The sequence below is a fragment of the Marmota monax genome, unplaced genomic scaffold (assembly GCF_021218885.2).
Source record: "Marmota monax isolate L192 unplaced genomic scaffold, Marmota_monax_Labrador192_F-V1.1 WCK01_AAM20220418_F8-fsc00007, whole genome shotgun sequence".
NCBI classification, from domain to species: domain Eukaryota; kingdom Metazoa; phylum Chordata; class Mammalia; order Rodentia; family Sciuridae; genus Marmota; species Marmota monax.
This window is the reverse complement of record NW_026692781.1, coordinates 4,178,004-4,191,375: the sequence shown is the minus strand read 5'-3', so window position 1 is coordinate 4,191,375 and position 13,372 is coordinate 4,178,004. Positions and strand designations below refer to the sequence as shown.

Below are 13,372 nucleotides of genomic sequence, written 5' to 3'. Positions count from 1 at the left end.
GGACAGTGATAATAATGATGACAGTGGACTTGGGCCATGCCCCAGGGAGAGCAGATATAAATTAGGGTGGAATTTTTTCCCTGGTCCACAGACTCAGCATATCAGCTATCTCTCAACCACTCTGAGAATCGGCAAATGCAAAGCTTTTGTTTTCCCCAGGTGATTAAATTTAGGATACAGGGTTTATTGTAACAAATGGAATGAAGATGATTTTATGCACTATACCCCTTTTGATCCTACAGATGTGACTGGAATGTGGAACAAGTTCACTTTTAAAGATAAAATCTAATATTTTATCTTTTGTGTGAGAGTGGGACAGAAAGGTGGGGTACAGTATGGCTGTGTGGCGGGTGGTGGGTAATGCTAAAAAGAGGACAACAAGCAGAGACAGCAGTTTGGGGGTCATGACATCAACCACCTAAAGCCCTGTGATAAACTGTCATCACTCTATGCCTAATTTATAATAAGTACTACAGAAATGTAGTTATCATATGGTAAAAGTATATTTTGTAATTAATGAAATATAGCGTAGTGATTAGTTTTTATTAAATTGGTTTGCAAAGGTGGATGATGATATTGCTTCCTAATAATTCTTGTAAATTTCTAACTATCACCCTAGCCCTAGGTAGAACATCCAATCTAGTAAAATCTGTATATTCACAGAAACATCAATTCTACTTCCTAATTCAGTTAAATGAGTTAGAATTTAAATATTTTTAAAATTAGTTCTCTTTCATCAGAGCATTTACAAATCCCACCCCAACAGAGCCAAGCAGCAATTTATTAATGTGGCATTGATGTGGCCTGGAAACATAACTCAAGGCGCTTAGCACCTGTAAGATACACAAAGAAAAAGGACCACAAACAAAGGATACCCTACAAAAGGACCAGGTACCCCAAGGGAGTTGACTAGCATTTTTTTTTAAATTTTAAGAATATTTGAGGACTGCATTCTATTATCATCTTTACAAAATCCTAAAATGATAAGAAAAGCATCTTTATGAATTGTGTTCATATTCTTCTGTTTACAAATGGATTAAATAAAACTGAAAAAATATCTACAAAAAGTACAAAGTATGAAATAGCGATAACCAGTAATTTCACCTCAAGGTAATTCTTATTAACATTTTGGGAAGATTCTTCAAGATTTTTTCTGGGTATGCATGCATAGCAGAGCTTAAAAATTGAGATGATATTGTTTGTTAGATTGTTCTCATCCTGCTTTTTTATTCAACACTACATTGTGAACAAATCCCCATGTGATCATTCTTTTTTATAATAGAGTTTTTTTTTTTTTATTTCTTTGTGTTTTTGTTGCTGGTGATTGAACCCAGGGCCTTGCACACACTAGGCAAGTACTCTTTTCCCACTGACCTACATCCTCAGCCTTCTATAATAACATTTTAATGGTTGCATAGTATTCTATTACTTGCCTTTATCATAATTTGTTTTATTTTCATAGTTTGTCTTTGAATGATGAAGTATTTGTCACTTTTCCACTACTATAAATAATGCACTAACAAACAGCCATTCTCATAAATCTTGGAAGTGTGATTTTGATTATTTTTATGTTAAATTCCTAAGAGCTAGTATCACTTTTAGATCACCTTTTCCTCCACTGGCCACAGACAGTAATCTTGCTTTAAACAGGGAAGAAAAGAAAAGCTTTGACTCACCGATTTCCTCTTTTTCTCTTGCATACTCAGGACTTGATGAGTTGGTTTTATTGCTTCCAACTCAATTGCTTTGCCAAGTTTTCTGGAAATAGAACATAAAGACATACAATCATTGTTTTTAGGGTTTATATCTACTTTCCCAATTACTTTCCAGGGAAATAAAATGGCATGTTATAGCACATCAATTCAGTGCAAGTTTGAAGTGGAATATTTGTGCCCCAACCCCTTTGAATATGTGTGACTCTCCTTGGGGCTGGAGCAAGGCCAGGGTGGGAGGGGGGGCACACTCACTGATGCAGGTCCGCTGTGGATCTCATGCCCTCCGAGGCCCAAGCCCAGGCATTGCTGAGACAGCTAGAGGCAAAAACAGGGTGGGGTAGTGTGATTTTCCGGTGAACTCTGAGAAACGAAGCATCACTGTGCTACACTGTCAGTGGATTTTCTTCCCTAAGCATATTTCCATTTCTCCAGGAGATTAAATTCTGCCAATATACTTATGTGCACTATAGTCATTATATTTACTGTTTTTTACTCCCATAATTTTTTTCATTTAGATTTTCATCTTCCATTTCATGTCTGTAGAAAATCAGGCAAATCAAATAGCTGAGGAAGAGAGCAGATGGGAGATAGGATGCTGAGTTAGAAGGCCCTCAAAGACAATCTTTTCAGTTTCCTCACTTTACAGATGAATAAACTTGTGAGTCTTTGAGAAGTTAAGTGACAGAGGACTTGATACCCTGCTCATGTTCTGATTGCTGCTCTTGGGGTTGGGATCCAGCTTCTGCTCCCTGCCAACTTTTAGTACAACATCTCAGACCTTTCCTGGTCCTTTCAGAGATACTCCAATTGAACACAAAAGGGAGCACTGCCAACTCCCCAGGAGCAGAGGAGAAAGATTAGAAAGTGTGATGTCATCTTCTGCCACAGAAGAGATCCAACTCCTGGAAGCCGGTGTATTGCCTGCCTTCAGAAGTCAGGAGAATGAACCCTACTGCAGTAGTAACCTCTAGGGACAGAGCCCATGTTGATTCTAATGAGGAGGGAGAGGAGGAATATGCATCCTGGTTAAAATCTGAACAGTGCAGAGGTCTTCTTCTCTAAAGCCTGAGTTTGTACCCTGTAGACAGAGGATGGGAGAACTGGACCAAAATATCCCAATCTTTTTACACCTCCGAAGACAGGAACAAAACCAGGCACAAGAGAAGACCTACTGTGTGCTGCCAGTGATCGCAAAGCACAGAAAAGATACAACAAATCTATATTGACAGGAAGCAGATGAGTGGTTGTTTGGAGCTACAAATAGACCCTGGGAATTTTCAGTGTGATGAAAATGTCTGTTTGGGCTTTGGTTTGTTACACGGTACAAATGTGTCAAAATTGACCAAACCAAATGCTTCAGATTGGTGCTTAGTACTGTCTGTAAATTAATCCTCAATAGAGTTGTGTGTGTGTATGTGTGTGTATTTTCTTTAAGGATGCCAGGCACAATGTGGGGGGAGTCTCCCAGTGGTCCCTCAGAGCAACTGGAGAGCAAGGCAAGAGACCTGGAGGGTTGGCCTCAGAGAGGCTGAGTCTGGAGGTACCCTTCCTCCTGTGTTTCTTGTGTGACCTTGGCAGAATCACTTTCCTCTGACCCTCACTCAACTGATAGTTAAATAAAAACACGTTGGGATATCTGTGCAAGTAAGTACCTAAAACAGATTTTGGTATACAAAAGTTCAATTGATGACTATTAGTAAATATACTCATGCTGGTTAATAGAACATTCCGGACATGCTAACTCTTTGGTGGTACTATGCTGGATGCTGGGGTTGCAGCACAATAAGACACACACTCCTCCACCTCTTATTCCTGAGGAGGAATTATTCTCATTAAAGAATTAGAATCAGAGACAAAAATGAACATTTACAGAGCTTTTGCTCCCAGTCAGGTACTCTGCTCAGTATACCTGTATTATCTCATCTACTCCTTAAGACTGTAAGAGATAGACATTATTTTTATTTTAAAGTGACACTGAGAGGAAGATAAATTGTCCTGGGCCACTAGTCTGATAAGTGGTACGAGCTAGAATTTAAACCAGAGCAGTATAGGCAGAAGCCTATCTGTATCCAACCATTGTACTGTACTGGCTCCTTTGCAGTTTACCAGAATGGTATCCTAAATATAAAAACAAAGCTAAAAGCTAGAGCTATTTCAAAGCTGTCATTTGCAATTACAGGTGACATCTAGTCAGGTGATATCTAAGGAATGGGAATTTAGGCTCCAGAAGCCTTCTTTGTTTCTGTTCATTTTCTCTCTTTCATTATGGTAAGTAGCTTTTGAAATAGCACTGATGGTTTAGGGGTCACATCTGTATGCATTAGTCATGAATCTCTGCAGCCAATTATCACTAATGGACCACTTTCAGAATACCTGGATCTTCAGTCCTCCAAAAGAAGAAATCTGCTTCATTCTGAGAAGAATGTGAACCAACAACTTTTTGCACCCAAGGTTCAAGCCAGCTTTTCACACTTGTTATTGCAATTAATATGCATATGATGTACACACACATACACACACACACACACGCACATTCACACGTACACAATGGGACACATATACTCCATCACACTCCATCTAATAGAGGAGAAATCAAGACACAAAGAGGCTGAGTTGCTTGTCAAAGGCCAAAGGGTAGAGATAACACAGAATTCACATTTTCCCAAGATCTCCTGATTTAACTACATTACTATCACCAAGCCAGTTACAAGTATGAGCTTCGGAGTCACAGGCCTAGTTGCTATGCAACTCTGCAACTCATTACCCATGTGATTGGGAGTTTCTTAAATTCTCCAAGCCTCAAGTCCTCTTCTGAAAAGATGGATGATAATAAGAGCTCTCAGGTTGTTGTGAGGACTAAATGAGAGCATCTGCCAAGCACTTAACAGTGTACAGCACAGAGTAAGTGCCCTCACACCAGAAGCCGTAGTTGACGGCGTGGGCCTGCCACATTGAGAGGAAGCTGGGGACACTGTGTATTCTTTTTAAGAGTGATTTTGCCTTACCTCTGCCATCATACTTACTTTTTCTTTGTGTTCTGTAATGCTTTACTCAGCTTGATTGCCAGCTTCTGGAGCCCTTTGGCGTAGCTCATCTCTAGGTTAGCCCTGTTAGCAAAGGGATAGTTGTTAAATAGCATGTACTGGTTGGAAGTCAACCCCGCAGCCCCCCTCCCACACACAGGCTCAATGATTACATAAAGAAGAGATGACTTCCTATAAGGACCCTCTTGTCTTTAGACAAACCCTTCAGGTTATGGAAAAGGATACCATAAAGGGAGAGCATTTTATTTAACCTTCTTTCACAGCAGTGTTATGAATTGAACTGTGTCTCCCCCCAAAATATTGGGTTTGCAAGTGAAGATCAAGAGAATTTAAGAAACTCTCAATCACATGGGTAATGAGTTGCAGAGTTGCACAGCAACTAGGCCTGAGACTTCGAAGTTCATACTTGTAAATGGCTTGGTGATAGAACCCCAGTGTCTGGGATTGTGATCTTATTTGGAAATGGGGGTCTTTGCAAATGAAGATCAAGATGAGGTCAACAGTGTGGGCCTCAACCCAATACAATGTGTCCTTATAAAAGGCAGAGATTTGGACACAGAGACAGATATGAACAAGGGGAGCATGACACATGAACATGAAGACAGAGATCGGGATGACGCATCTCCAAGGTAAGGAGTGCCAAAGATTGCCAGCACACCACCCGAAGCAGGAGACACCCATGAAACAGCTTCTCCCTCATAGTCCTCAGAAGGAACCAACCTACTAATACCTGGATCTCCAACTTCTAGTCTACTGTTCAAGACATCCACCCAGTCTGTGGTAACTTGTTATAACAGCCCAAGAAAACTAACACAGCTGGTAAGGAACAGAAGTAGTACCAGGGCAGGTATGATGGCACACACCTGTAATCCCAGTGGCTGGGGAGGCTGAGGCAGCAAGATCACGAATTCAAAGCCAGCCTCAGCAATTTAGTGAGGTCCTAAGCAACTCAGTGAGACCCTATCTCTAAATAAAATACTAAAAAGGGATGGGGATATGGGGTTTAATCCCCAGTACCCCCAAAAAAGATTAAAAAAAGAAGGAGTTTTAATCAGATTAGCTCTAGATTATAATAGCTGGAAATAGAATGATACCATATGATTGAACTCACAAAGCAGTAGCTTAAAAGGAATCCTCCTGTATCAGTCTCCCAAATAGCTGGGACTACAGGCATGCACCCATATCTAGCAGTATCATGCACCCATATCTTGGAAAGTTGTTGTGTGGCTGACATCAGATTTTTAGAAAAGAAAACTTCCACGACTTTCTCTGCAGGACAAGATTCAGCAAGAGGTCTGGATATGCCTTCCAAAGGTAACCTCCTTGGCTCTGTTGGATCACTCTTACCTTAAACTGATTGAACCATGGTCTATTTATCAGCCCAGCTATAGCTATGATGAAGGGATAGTCTTATTCACCTCACTTCTGACTACAGATAAAGGAAATGTAAGTTTGATCTATATTTCTTAATAGGGACCATAAGAGGTTTTGTTGCATCTTTTCCAGTTTTTAGTTCTATTTTTTTTTTAAATTATCAAATACCTTCAAAATTGTTTTGTACTTAATTTCATCTGGGAAAAACCCAGAACTCTTTAGTAACACTATCTTAATAACTATACATTTTCACACAAATTGAACTTAGTGTTGTAAACCAAGCAAAGACTGGCAGTTCTTTTATAAATAGGATCCAGAGACCTTGGAGCACTGATCTATTATAATTTTTTAAATTCATTTCTCCTTGTTAGAACATCTCTACTTATTTTTACCACTTTTTTTTTTCTGGAAGAAAGACCATTATAGGATGTATATGAAAGCATAGGTGTAGAAAACACTCATTTGGTATCAGAACTTGCCCAGGTAGGAGCTGGAGTTGTGGCTTAGTGGTAAAGCACTTGCCTAGCATGTGAGGCACTGGGTTTGACCCTCAGCACCACATAAAAAATAAATAAAATAAAGGTATTTTGTCCATCTACAACTTTAAAAAGTTTTTTAAAAAATGAAGAGTTAAGGAAACTAATTTTTAAGTAATGAAGCTGGCAAATAAACATCTCATCATATTTAGAAATAGATGTCTCTGCTGTAGGAATATCCTTCAATTAATGGAAAGAGCGAGAGAGAAAGAGTGCTAGTCAGTGAGGTGGTGTTGGGTTTTGTGAGGATTAAAATGTGATAATAACCCAAGCCTAGTAGGAGAACAGTGACTGGAACAATTGCTATTGACTTGGAAGGTCCCACATATTCTGATCCCCTCCCTTTATGATTTCCCCTCCCTCTTGACACCCCTTTCCTTGTTTTATTCCTGCTCAGTGGCCAGTTGCCACTCTGCCTCGGGGTCTTTGCACCCGCTGTGTCCTCTGCTGAGTACTCCTTCTACTGCATGGCCACATGGTATTTTGCTTCCTGTTATACCATACAGGTCTGGTTCAAATGTTATCTCCTCAGAGGCTACCCTATCTAAAAGGAGATCCTTGTCATTATTTCCTTACATTTTTATTTATGCCCTAGCACTTATCACTATCTTACATCACATTATGATCTTTTGGTGTTCTTCTGTGAACACCCATAAAATGTAAATAGCTCCACGAGACTTAAGAATTCTTTTGTTCATTGCCGACTCTCCAGACTAAGAACAGCACTTGGTGCATAATAGCTCCTCAGTATGTATGATGTGAATGAAGCAATGAATGAACTTCCCACCAGGTCTGGATTCTAATCCTTACTGTTCTCCACTACAAGTCTGTTCTTGCCTCACAACTTTCAAAAAACATTAAACTGACAAGCCAATTTATATGCACCAGAATAGTCAGAGCTGTGTTTAGCCCTAAGCAGAGTAAACTGCTTCCTAGCACATAAACCCATTCCTAGTCCCTTGTCACTAAAGGGCTTTTTAGTACTAGCATTCTATTCTTGCTTTCATTTCCATTCATAAAGCATTATGATGAATTTATAGTGTTCAGCTCAGAGTGCTGGGCCCAAAACAAATTCTGAGCAAATATTAATCTTTCTGATTATTATTATGTACCCAAAGGGGTCTGTAAATATTCAGAGCACCCCAAGTCTATGGAAGTATACAGTGCAGGGGGAGGAATCTGCGTGTTTTTTTTTTTTTTTTGTCCATTGTCTCTGCCACAGAAAGTCCCAGAGAGTTCCTAAGGGCAGGTGACCTGTCAGGCACAGCCTCTTCCTCATCATAGTTCAGTTTCACTTGCTGGATGTTTTTCCAGGCTGTACAAAGTGTCCCGGAGTCTTCCAGGAATAAAAAGGACCACCACCAAAAAGAAGTGTTGCTTCCCTTTATATTGTTAATTGGATTTGCTTAGGAAAAAGAAAAGAGTTGGGCTTTGTCAGCAGGAAAGGGAGAGGGTCCTTGCTTGTTCAGGGGTGAGCTGGCACTTTTTTGAGTCTGGCCATCGTCCTACTGAACACTGTGGTATCTCCACTGGCTTTCCCAATCTAGGGAGGTTCAATGGCTGCCCAGCATTTCTTGGGTGGGAAGGTTTCTCTTCACGTTCAAGTATCTCAGGCCTCTGTGGCAGGGCAGGCGTGTGGGTATGCAGATGGAAGTTTCCTGTGACCCTGCTCCAGGAAAAGCACGCGCTCCGTGCTGGCCTGAGGACGTGGCGCCTAGGCGCTGCTGATGCTTGACCTTGCTGTCTGCACAGGGACTAACAACATCCGGCCTCTACTGAGCACTTAAAACGTGCCGGGCACCATTCTAAGTGTCTAAGGTGTATTTCCTCATTTCATCCACCGTAACCCCACAAGGTCGGCACAGTTCCTTTACTCACTTCATGGAGGGAATGCTGGGGCCTGGAGTTAACTCCATCACTCGCCTGAGGACACACTTGAAGGAGATGACAGACCTGGGATTCTAACCTGGGCCCTCTGACTGGGTATCTTTGAGTAACCACTCCATTCTCCACCTATGGCTGTGGGGAAGAGGCCGCAGGGGGAGAACCAAGGGGGGAGTCAAACAAAAGCACTTTTTAAAATGGACTCAGTGCTTTTAATTGCAGTGTTCTGAAGCTCCACAGCTCCTGGTGGCTTAGCAGCTAGAGATCCACCTCACAGCTGCCTGGGTACAGACCGACATGTTTCCAGGACCTCTACAGAAGGCATCTGTGCAATTGGAAGGCATTTTGGGGGTGGAAAGTGGCATTGTTGAGTGTCTGGTATAGTGGAAAAGGAGGGGACTCCGACATTAAATGTCATCAACCTAACCCTTTGAGGCTGGCCTGAGTTAGACCCACCTCTCTGAACAGCACAGTTGTGTCCCTCTATAGACTCTCAACTTTCCACTTATTGGTGACCCCAAGGGTTTTAGAATCAGCATTCAAATTAGCCAAGTAGAGTGGCTGTAACCCTCTATGCTTGCATTTTAAGCCCTAGTGACCATTTGTGGAAACTCAGCGGACAACTCCACTCTCTAAGTCAGAAGGTATTGAGATAAAGCGTGACGAGTAGGGTGGGTCATTGTCTTGCAGGCTTTTGGCTCTTAATGCCTTTTACCTTAACAGATTCTAATGGTTCAATTCTAATCCAGAGAAAATCACTTTTATAAGAAGTGGCAGGTGAGGAGAGAGCTGTCATTTTTGTAGTCAGAAGGTTTGTCAGGGGGCAACCACTGCTATGCAGCTCTTCTGTGCCATGGTCTAGGGAAGCCACACATGCATGCTTTTAGGGTACCTGATAAACAGAAATAAATGCCTTTGGTGCTTTCCTGAGACAGAGGCAGCAACACACACCTACTCCGAGATGGGTTTCTTCCTAGTCCCTTGATGGAGCTGCTTTATTGTGGTTACTACAGTCATAGGGAGTCCAGGGAGCAGAGCTCACCTCGAACAAGACATGGAATATTTTTTTCCCTCACAAAAATAATCAGGAACAAGCTTGGATGTGTCTTGTGCTTACTTGTCTAGTTCTTTCTCATTTCTTTTCTTCCACTTTACATCCACCATTTCTAATTTGAGTGAAGATGTCATTGGTAATTGTCTTGGCACATGTAAAATTGATGATGTGTGGCCTTTTGATGGGTAATACTAGCTCAAAATACTCAAGTGAGTTTTGAAGATTCTTAACCAGGGAAATGACATACACTGGTTTTTAATCCACTTATATTCTAATTTCTTCTCAGCATGCAAGGCAGGTCAATATATTTTCATTAGTAGTTAATAAAGACAAACCAATAAATAAGACAAAACAATAAAGTCAAAGGCCAATATTTGACTTAGATTTTTAAAACAATTCTCCTTTTGAAAGAAAGAAGCCATGGAAAATATGTGGTTTTAGATTCAATATTTTAGATACAGCACAAAGTAAACTGTAAGAATAATATAAGTGACTCATAATCAATCTTAGAGGATCTTACTTTAATTGTAAAAAGTGGTTTAAAAGAAACACCATAATTATGCCCTGTATCTGTGAGGAACTAATTAAAATTGAGCTCAGACCTTCTTGTACTTCTAAAAAGCGGGTGGAATAAGTGGAATATCATCAAACTAAAAAGCTTCTGCCCAGCAAAGAAAATGATTAAAAGTACGAGACAAGAACCTTCAGAATGGGAGAAAATCTTGGCCAGCTATTCTAGTGTTAGGGGATTAATATCCAAAATATGAAAAGAACTCAAAAAACTTAACACCAAAAAAACAAAACCCACAAATAACCCAATCAACAAATGTACAAAAGAACTAAACAGACCTTCTCAAAGGAAGAAATACAAATGGCCAATACATACATGAAAAAATATTCAACATCTCTAGCAATCAGGGATATGCAAATTAAAACTACACCAAAATTTCATCTCATTCCAGTGAGAATGGCAATGATCAATACTAAGAAAAATAATAAATGCTGGTGAGGTTGTTGGGGGAAGGTACACTTGTTCATTGTTGGTGAGGTTGCAGACTAGTATAACTACGCTGGAAAGCAGTTTGGAGACTCCTTACAAAACTAGGGATAGAACATTCATATGACCTAACTCATTAGTACATTTGCAAAAGACCTAAAATTGGCATTCTACAGTGATATATAGCCACATCAGTGTTTATAGCAACAATTCACAATAGCTAAATTATGGGATCAACCCAGATACTTGTCAATAGGTAAATGGATTAAGAAATTGTGGCATACATATAAAATAGAATTCTACTCAGCCATTAAAAAGAATAAAATTATGGAATTTGCTAGTATATGGATGGAAATGGAGAATATCATGTTAAGTGAAAGAAGGAACTCAAAGGTCAAATGTCTTCTCTCATATGCAGAAGCTAGAGTAAAATAAAGGAAGGGGGAGAGAAGAATAGGATAACAATCAAATATAAATTAATAGATGAACAAAAGGAAGTCTAGTAGAATAGAGGAAGGAGAATGGGAAAGGGGAGAGAGCACAGGAGGGCAAGGGGGAGGAAAAAGGGGGGATCGTGAACTAAATGGATTTGCATGCTTTTATGAGTTTATTAGGATGAACTCAACCAGTAGGTATAATTATAAAGCCCTAATAATTAACAAAAAAGCAAGTGAAAGAGCCCTTCCTTCTTTATGAATTAAGGAGGAATTTTAGAAATCTCAAATTCTTCCGTTGTGATATCACCCCAGCTTTCTTTGTACCAGCAACAGCTTCTGATTTGGGGCTGGGTATGCTGATGTTTTCCATTTAAGCTTTATCAGCTATAGGAATATACCACAGTGAATCTTACCATCGCGTATACTGCAAGAAATTAATTAAAAAATAATCATGGGTAAATTGGTAGAAAGAGCAGTCGAGTAGAAGGAAGGGAGCAAGGGGTGGGAGGAAGGGAGAGGAAGGGGAGGTACCGAATAAGAGCAAGATAGGTTCCATGCTTGTATAATTATGTCAAAATGAATTCTACTGTCTTGTATAACTAAAAAGAACCAATAAAAACAAGATAGTCACAAGCTCATCTTATAAATAGATTATGAAAAGTTACCAGAGGCTGTTGGTGAGATGGGGAACACAGAGCGGTGAGGGTGTGAGTGAGGCCAGTGGGTGCACAGTTCAAGAAGACAGAACTAAGTGCTGGTGTGCTATCACACAGTGTGGTGAGTAAGTTGACAATGACATATTCTGTATTCCAAAATAGCTAGAAGAGAGGTTCTTAAAAGAAATGATAAATGTATGAGGTGGTGAATATGCTAATGACTCTGATTTGATCATCACATACTGTATACATATATATCAAATCATCCCTTTGCATCCATAAATATGTACGATTATTATGTGTAATTAAAAAAATTAACAAATAGGGCTGGGGGGAGGTGTCGCTCAGTGGTAGAGTGCTTGCCTGCCATGCACAAGGCCCTGTGTTCAATCACTAGGACCACAAAAATAATTAATTAACAATAAAGTAATTAAAGTTAGTGACTGGCAATTGAAATAAAATTTAAGCTCTGTGATTCAAGTGGCTGAGTTCTCTGGCTAGCCATTTTATCATTACTAACTGCCTTGATTCTGGTTCCTGAGAATAACATAAGAAGGTGAAATGGGAAGATGAGCTGCGATGGTGCCCTTCTTGGATGTCCAGGCTGAGAGTCTCATCAAGTCCCTACCGGCTCTCTCTGACCCAGGGAACACATAAGAACTTCCAGTCCTATACATCTGTTCATTCCCTAGCTGAGTGTTTCTGTGTGTATGGGGCAGGAAGGAAGTCTTGTGGTGTGGGGGGGGAGTCAGGTCAAGTGGACAGGACAGGCACTTTTCAAAGCTTTTTATTAGCAAAACAAAATATGATGCTGAACAGGAGCATATCCTATAACTGCTGGCAAAGCTGCTGTAGAGTAGTTGGGAGAGGGACTGAGGAAGGAGCAGAGTCTGCCCACCTAGCCTCCTCCTCGCCCCCCCCAAAATAGGTGCTCAGGGCTCCTCACAGATCCTTTGAGCCACAGGGCTTTAAAGCCCCTGGGCTTGATGACCACTGAGGTCCCTGCTCCTGGAGGACCCTATGACTCTATAAAGCACACTGGTACAAGACCCCCTGATCATGTTGGAACCCCCATAGCAGTGCCTGAAACCGCCTGCCCACTTGGAAGAGGCCTGTGCACTGAGCCTGGGTTAGGCTGGGTAAGGAGCTTAATACCTCACCTTTGCCACGACCTAATCTATAAAACAGGAATGGATAAGAGTATGTATATGCCACTTTGGGTAGTGAGGACTAAAGTAAAGAGATCAAGTACAAGACACTTCGAATACAGTGCCAGGTCTGTGAGTGTTCTCTTCCATGATTTCATTTTTTTTCTAACTTTTGTTCAAAATAATAGGCTACGTATAGTATGATGTCAGTAAATGGCTCTGACTTAACCATTTATTGCTCCTAAGAAGTGGCCTAACTTTAACTTCTTGAAAGTTATGAGTGACTAAAGGTACAGAGCAGCTCAGACAGTAACACATTCTTTCACTCAGCAAACATCTACTGAACATCCACGCTGTGCCAGGACCCTGCTAGTCACATGGGACACAAAGATCCTCAAGGAGTTCAGCTTCCAAGGGGAGAGGAAGAGAAGGGAACAAAGAATAAGAGTGTAGGACAGTTAAAGATAGAGCAGAGGTAAATGCTCACTGTGCACATAGAAATAGGGGACACTTTTTCAGACTAGGAA

General features: G+C 40.6%; 1 protein-coding gene across 4 annotated transcripts in view; it reads right to left on the bottom strand.

Moving 5' to 3' along the window:
* The window catches only part of Nostrin (nitric oxide synthase trafficking), a 60,292-nt gene that overhangs the window by 30,912 nt on the left and 16,008 nt on the right, over positions 1-13,372 (bottom strand). For all 4 annotated transcript variants that reach the window (XM_058580156.1, XM_046447374.2, XM_046447376.2 and 1 more), the window contains 3 exons: positions 4,739-4,822; positions 1,968-2,030; positions 1,677-1,758 (listed from right to left, as the gene is read on the bottom strand). In XM_058580156.1, the coding sequence (XP_058436139.1) occupies positions 1,677-1,758; positions 1,968-2,030; positions 4,739-4,822 (229 nt within the window). The remainder of the gene's footprint in view (positions 1-1,676; positions 1,759-1,967; positions 2,031-4,738; positions 4,823-13,372) is intronic.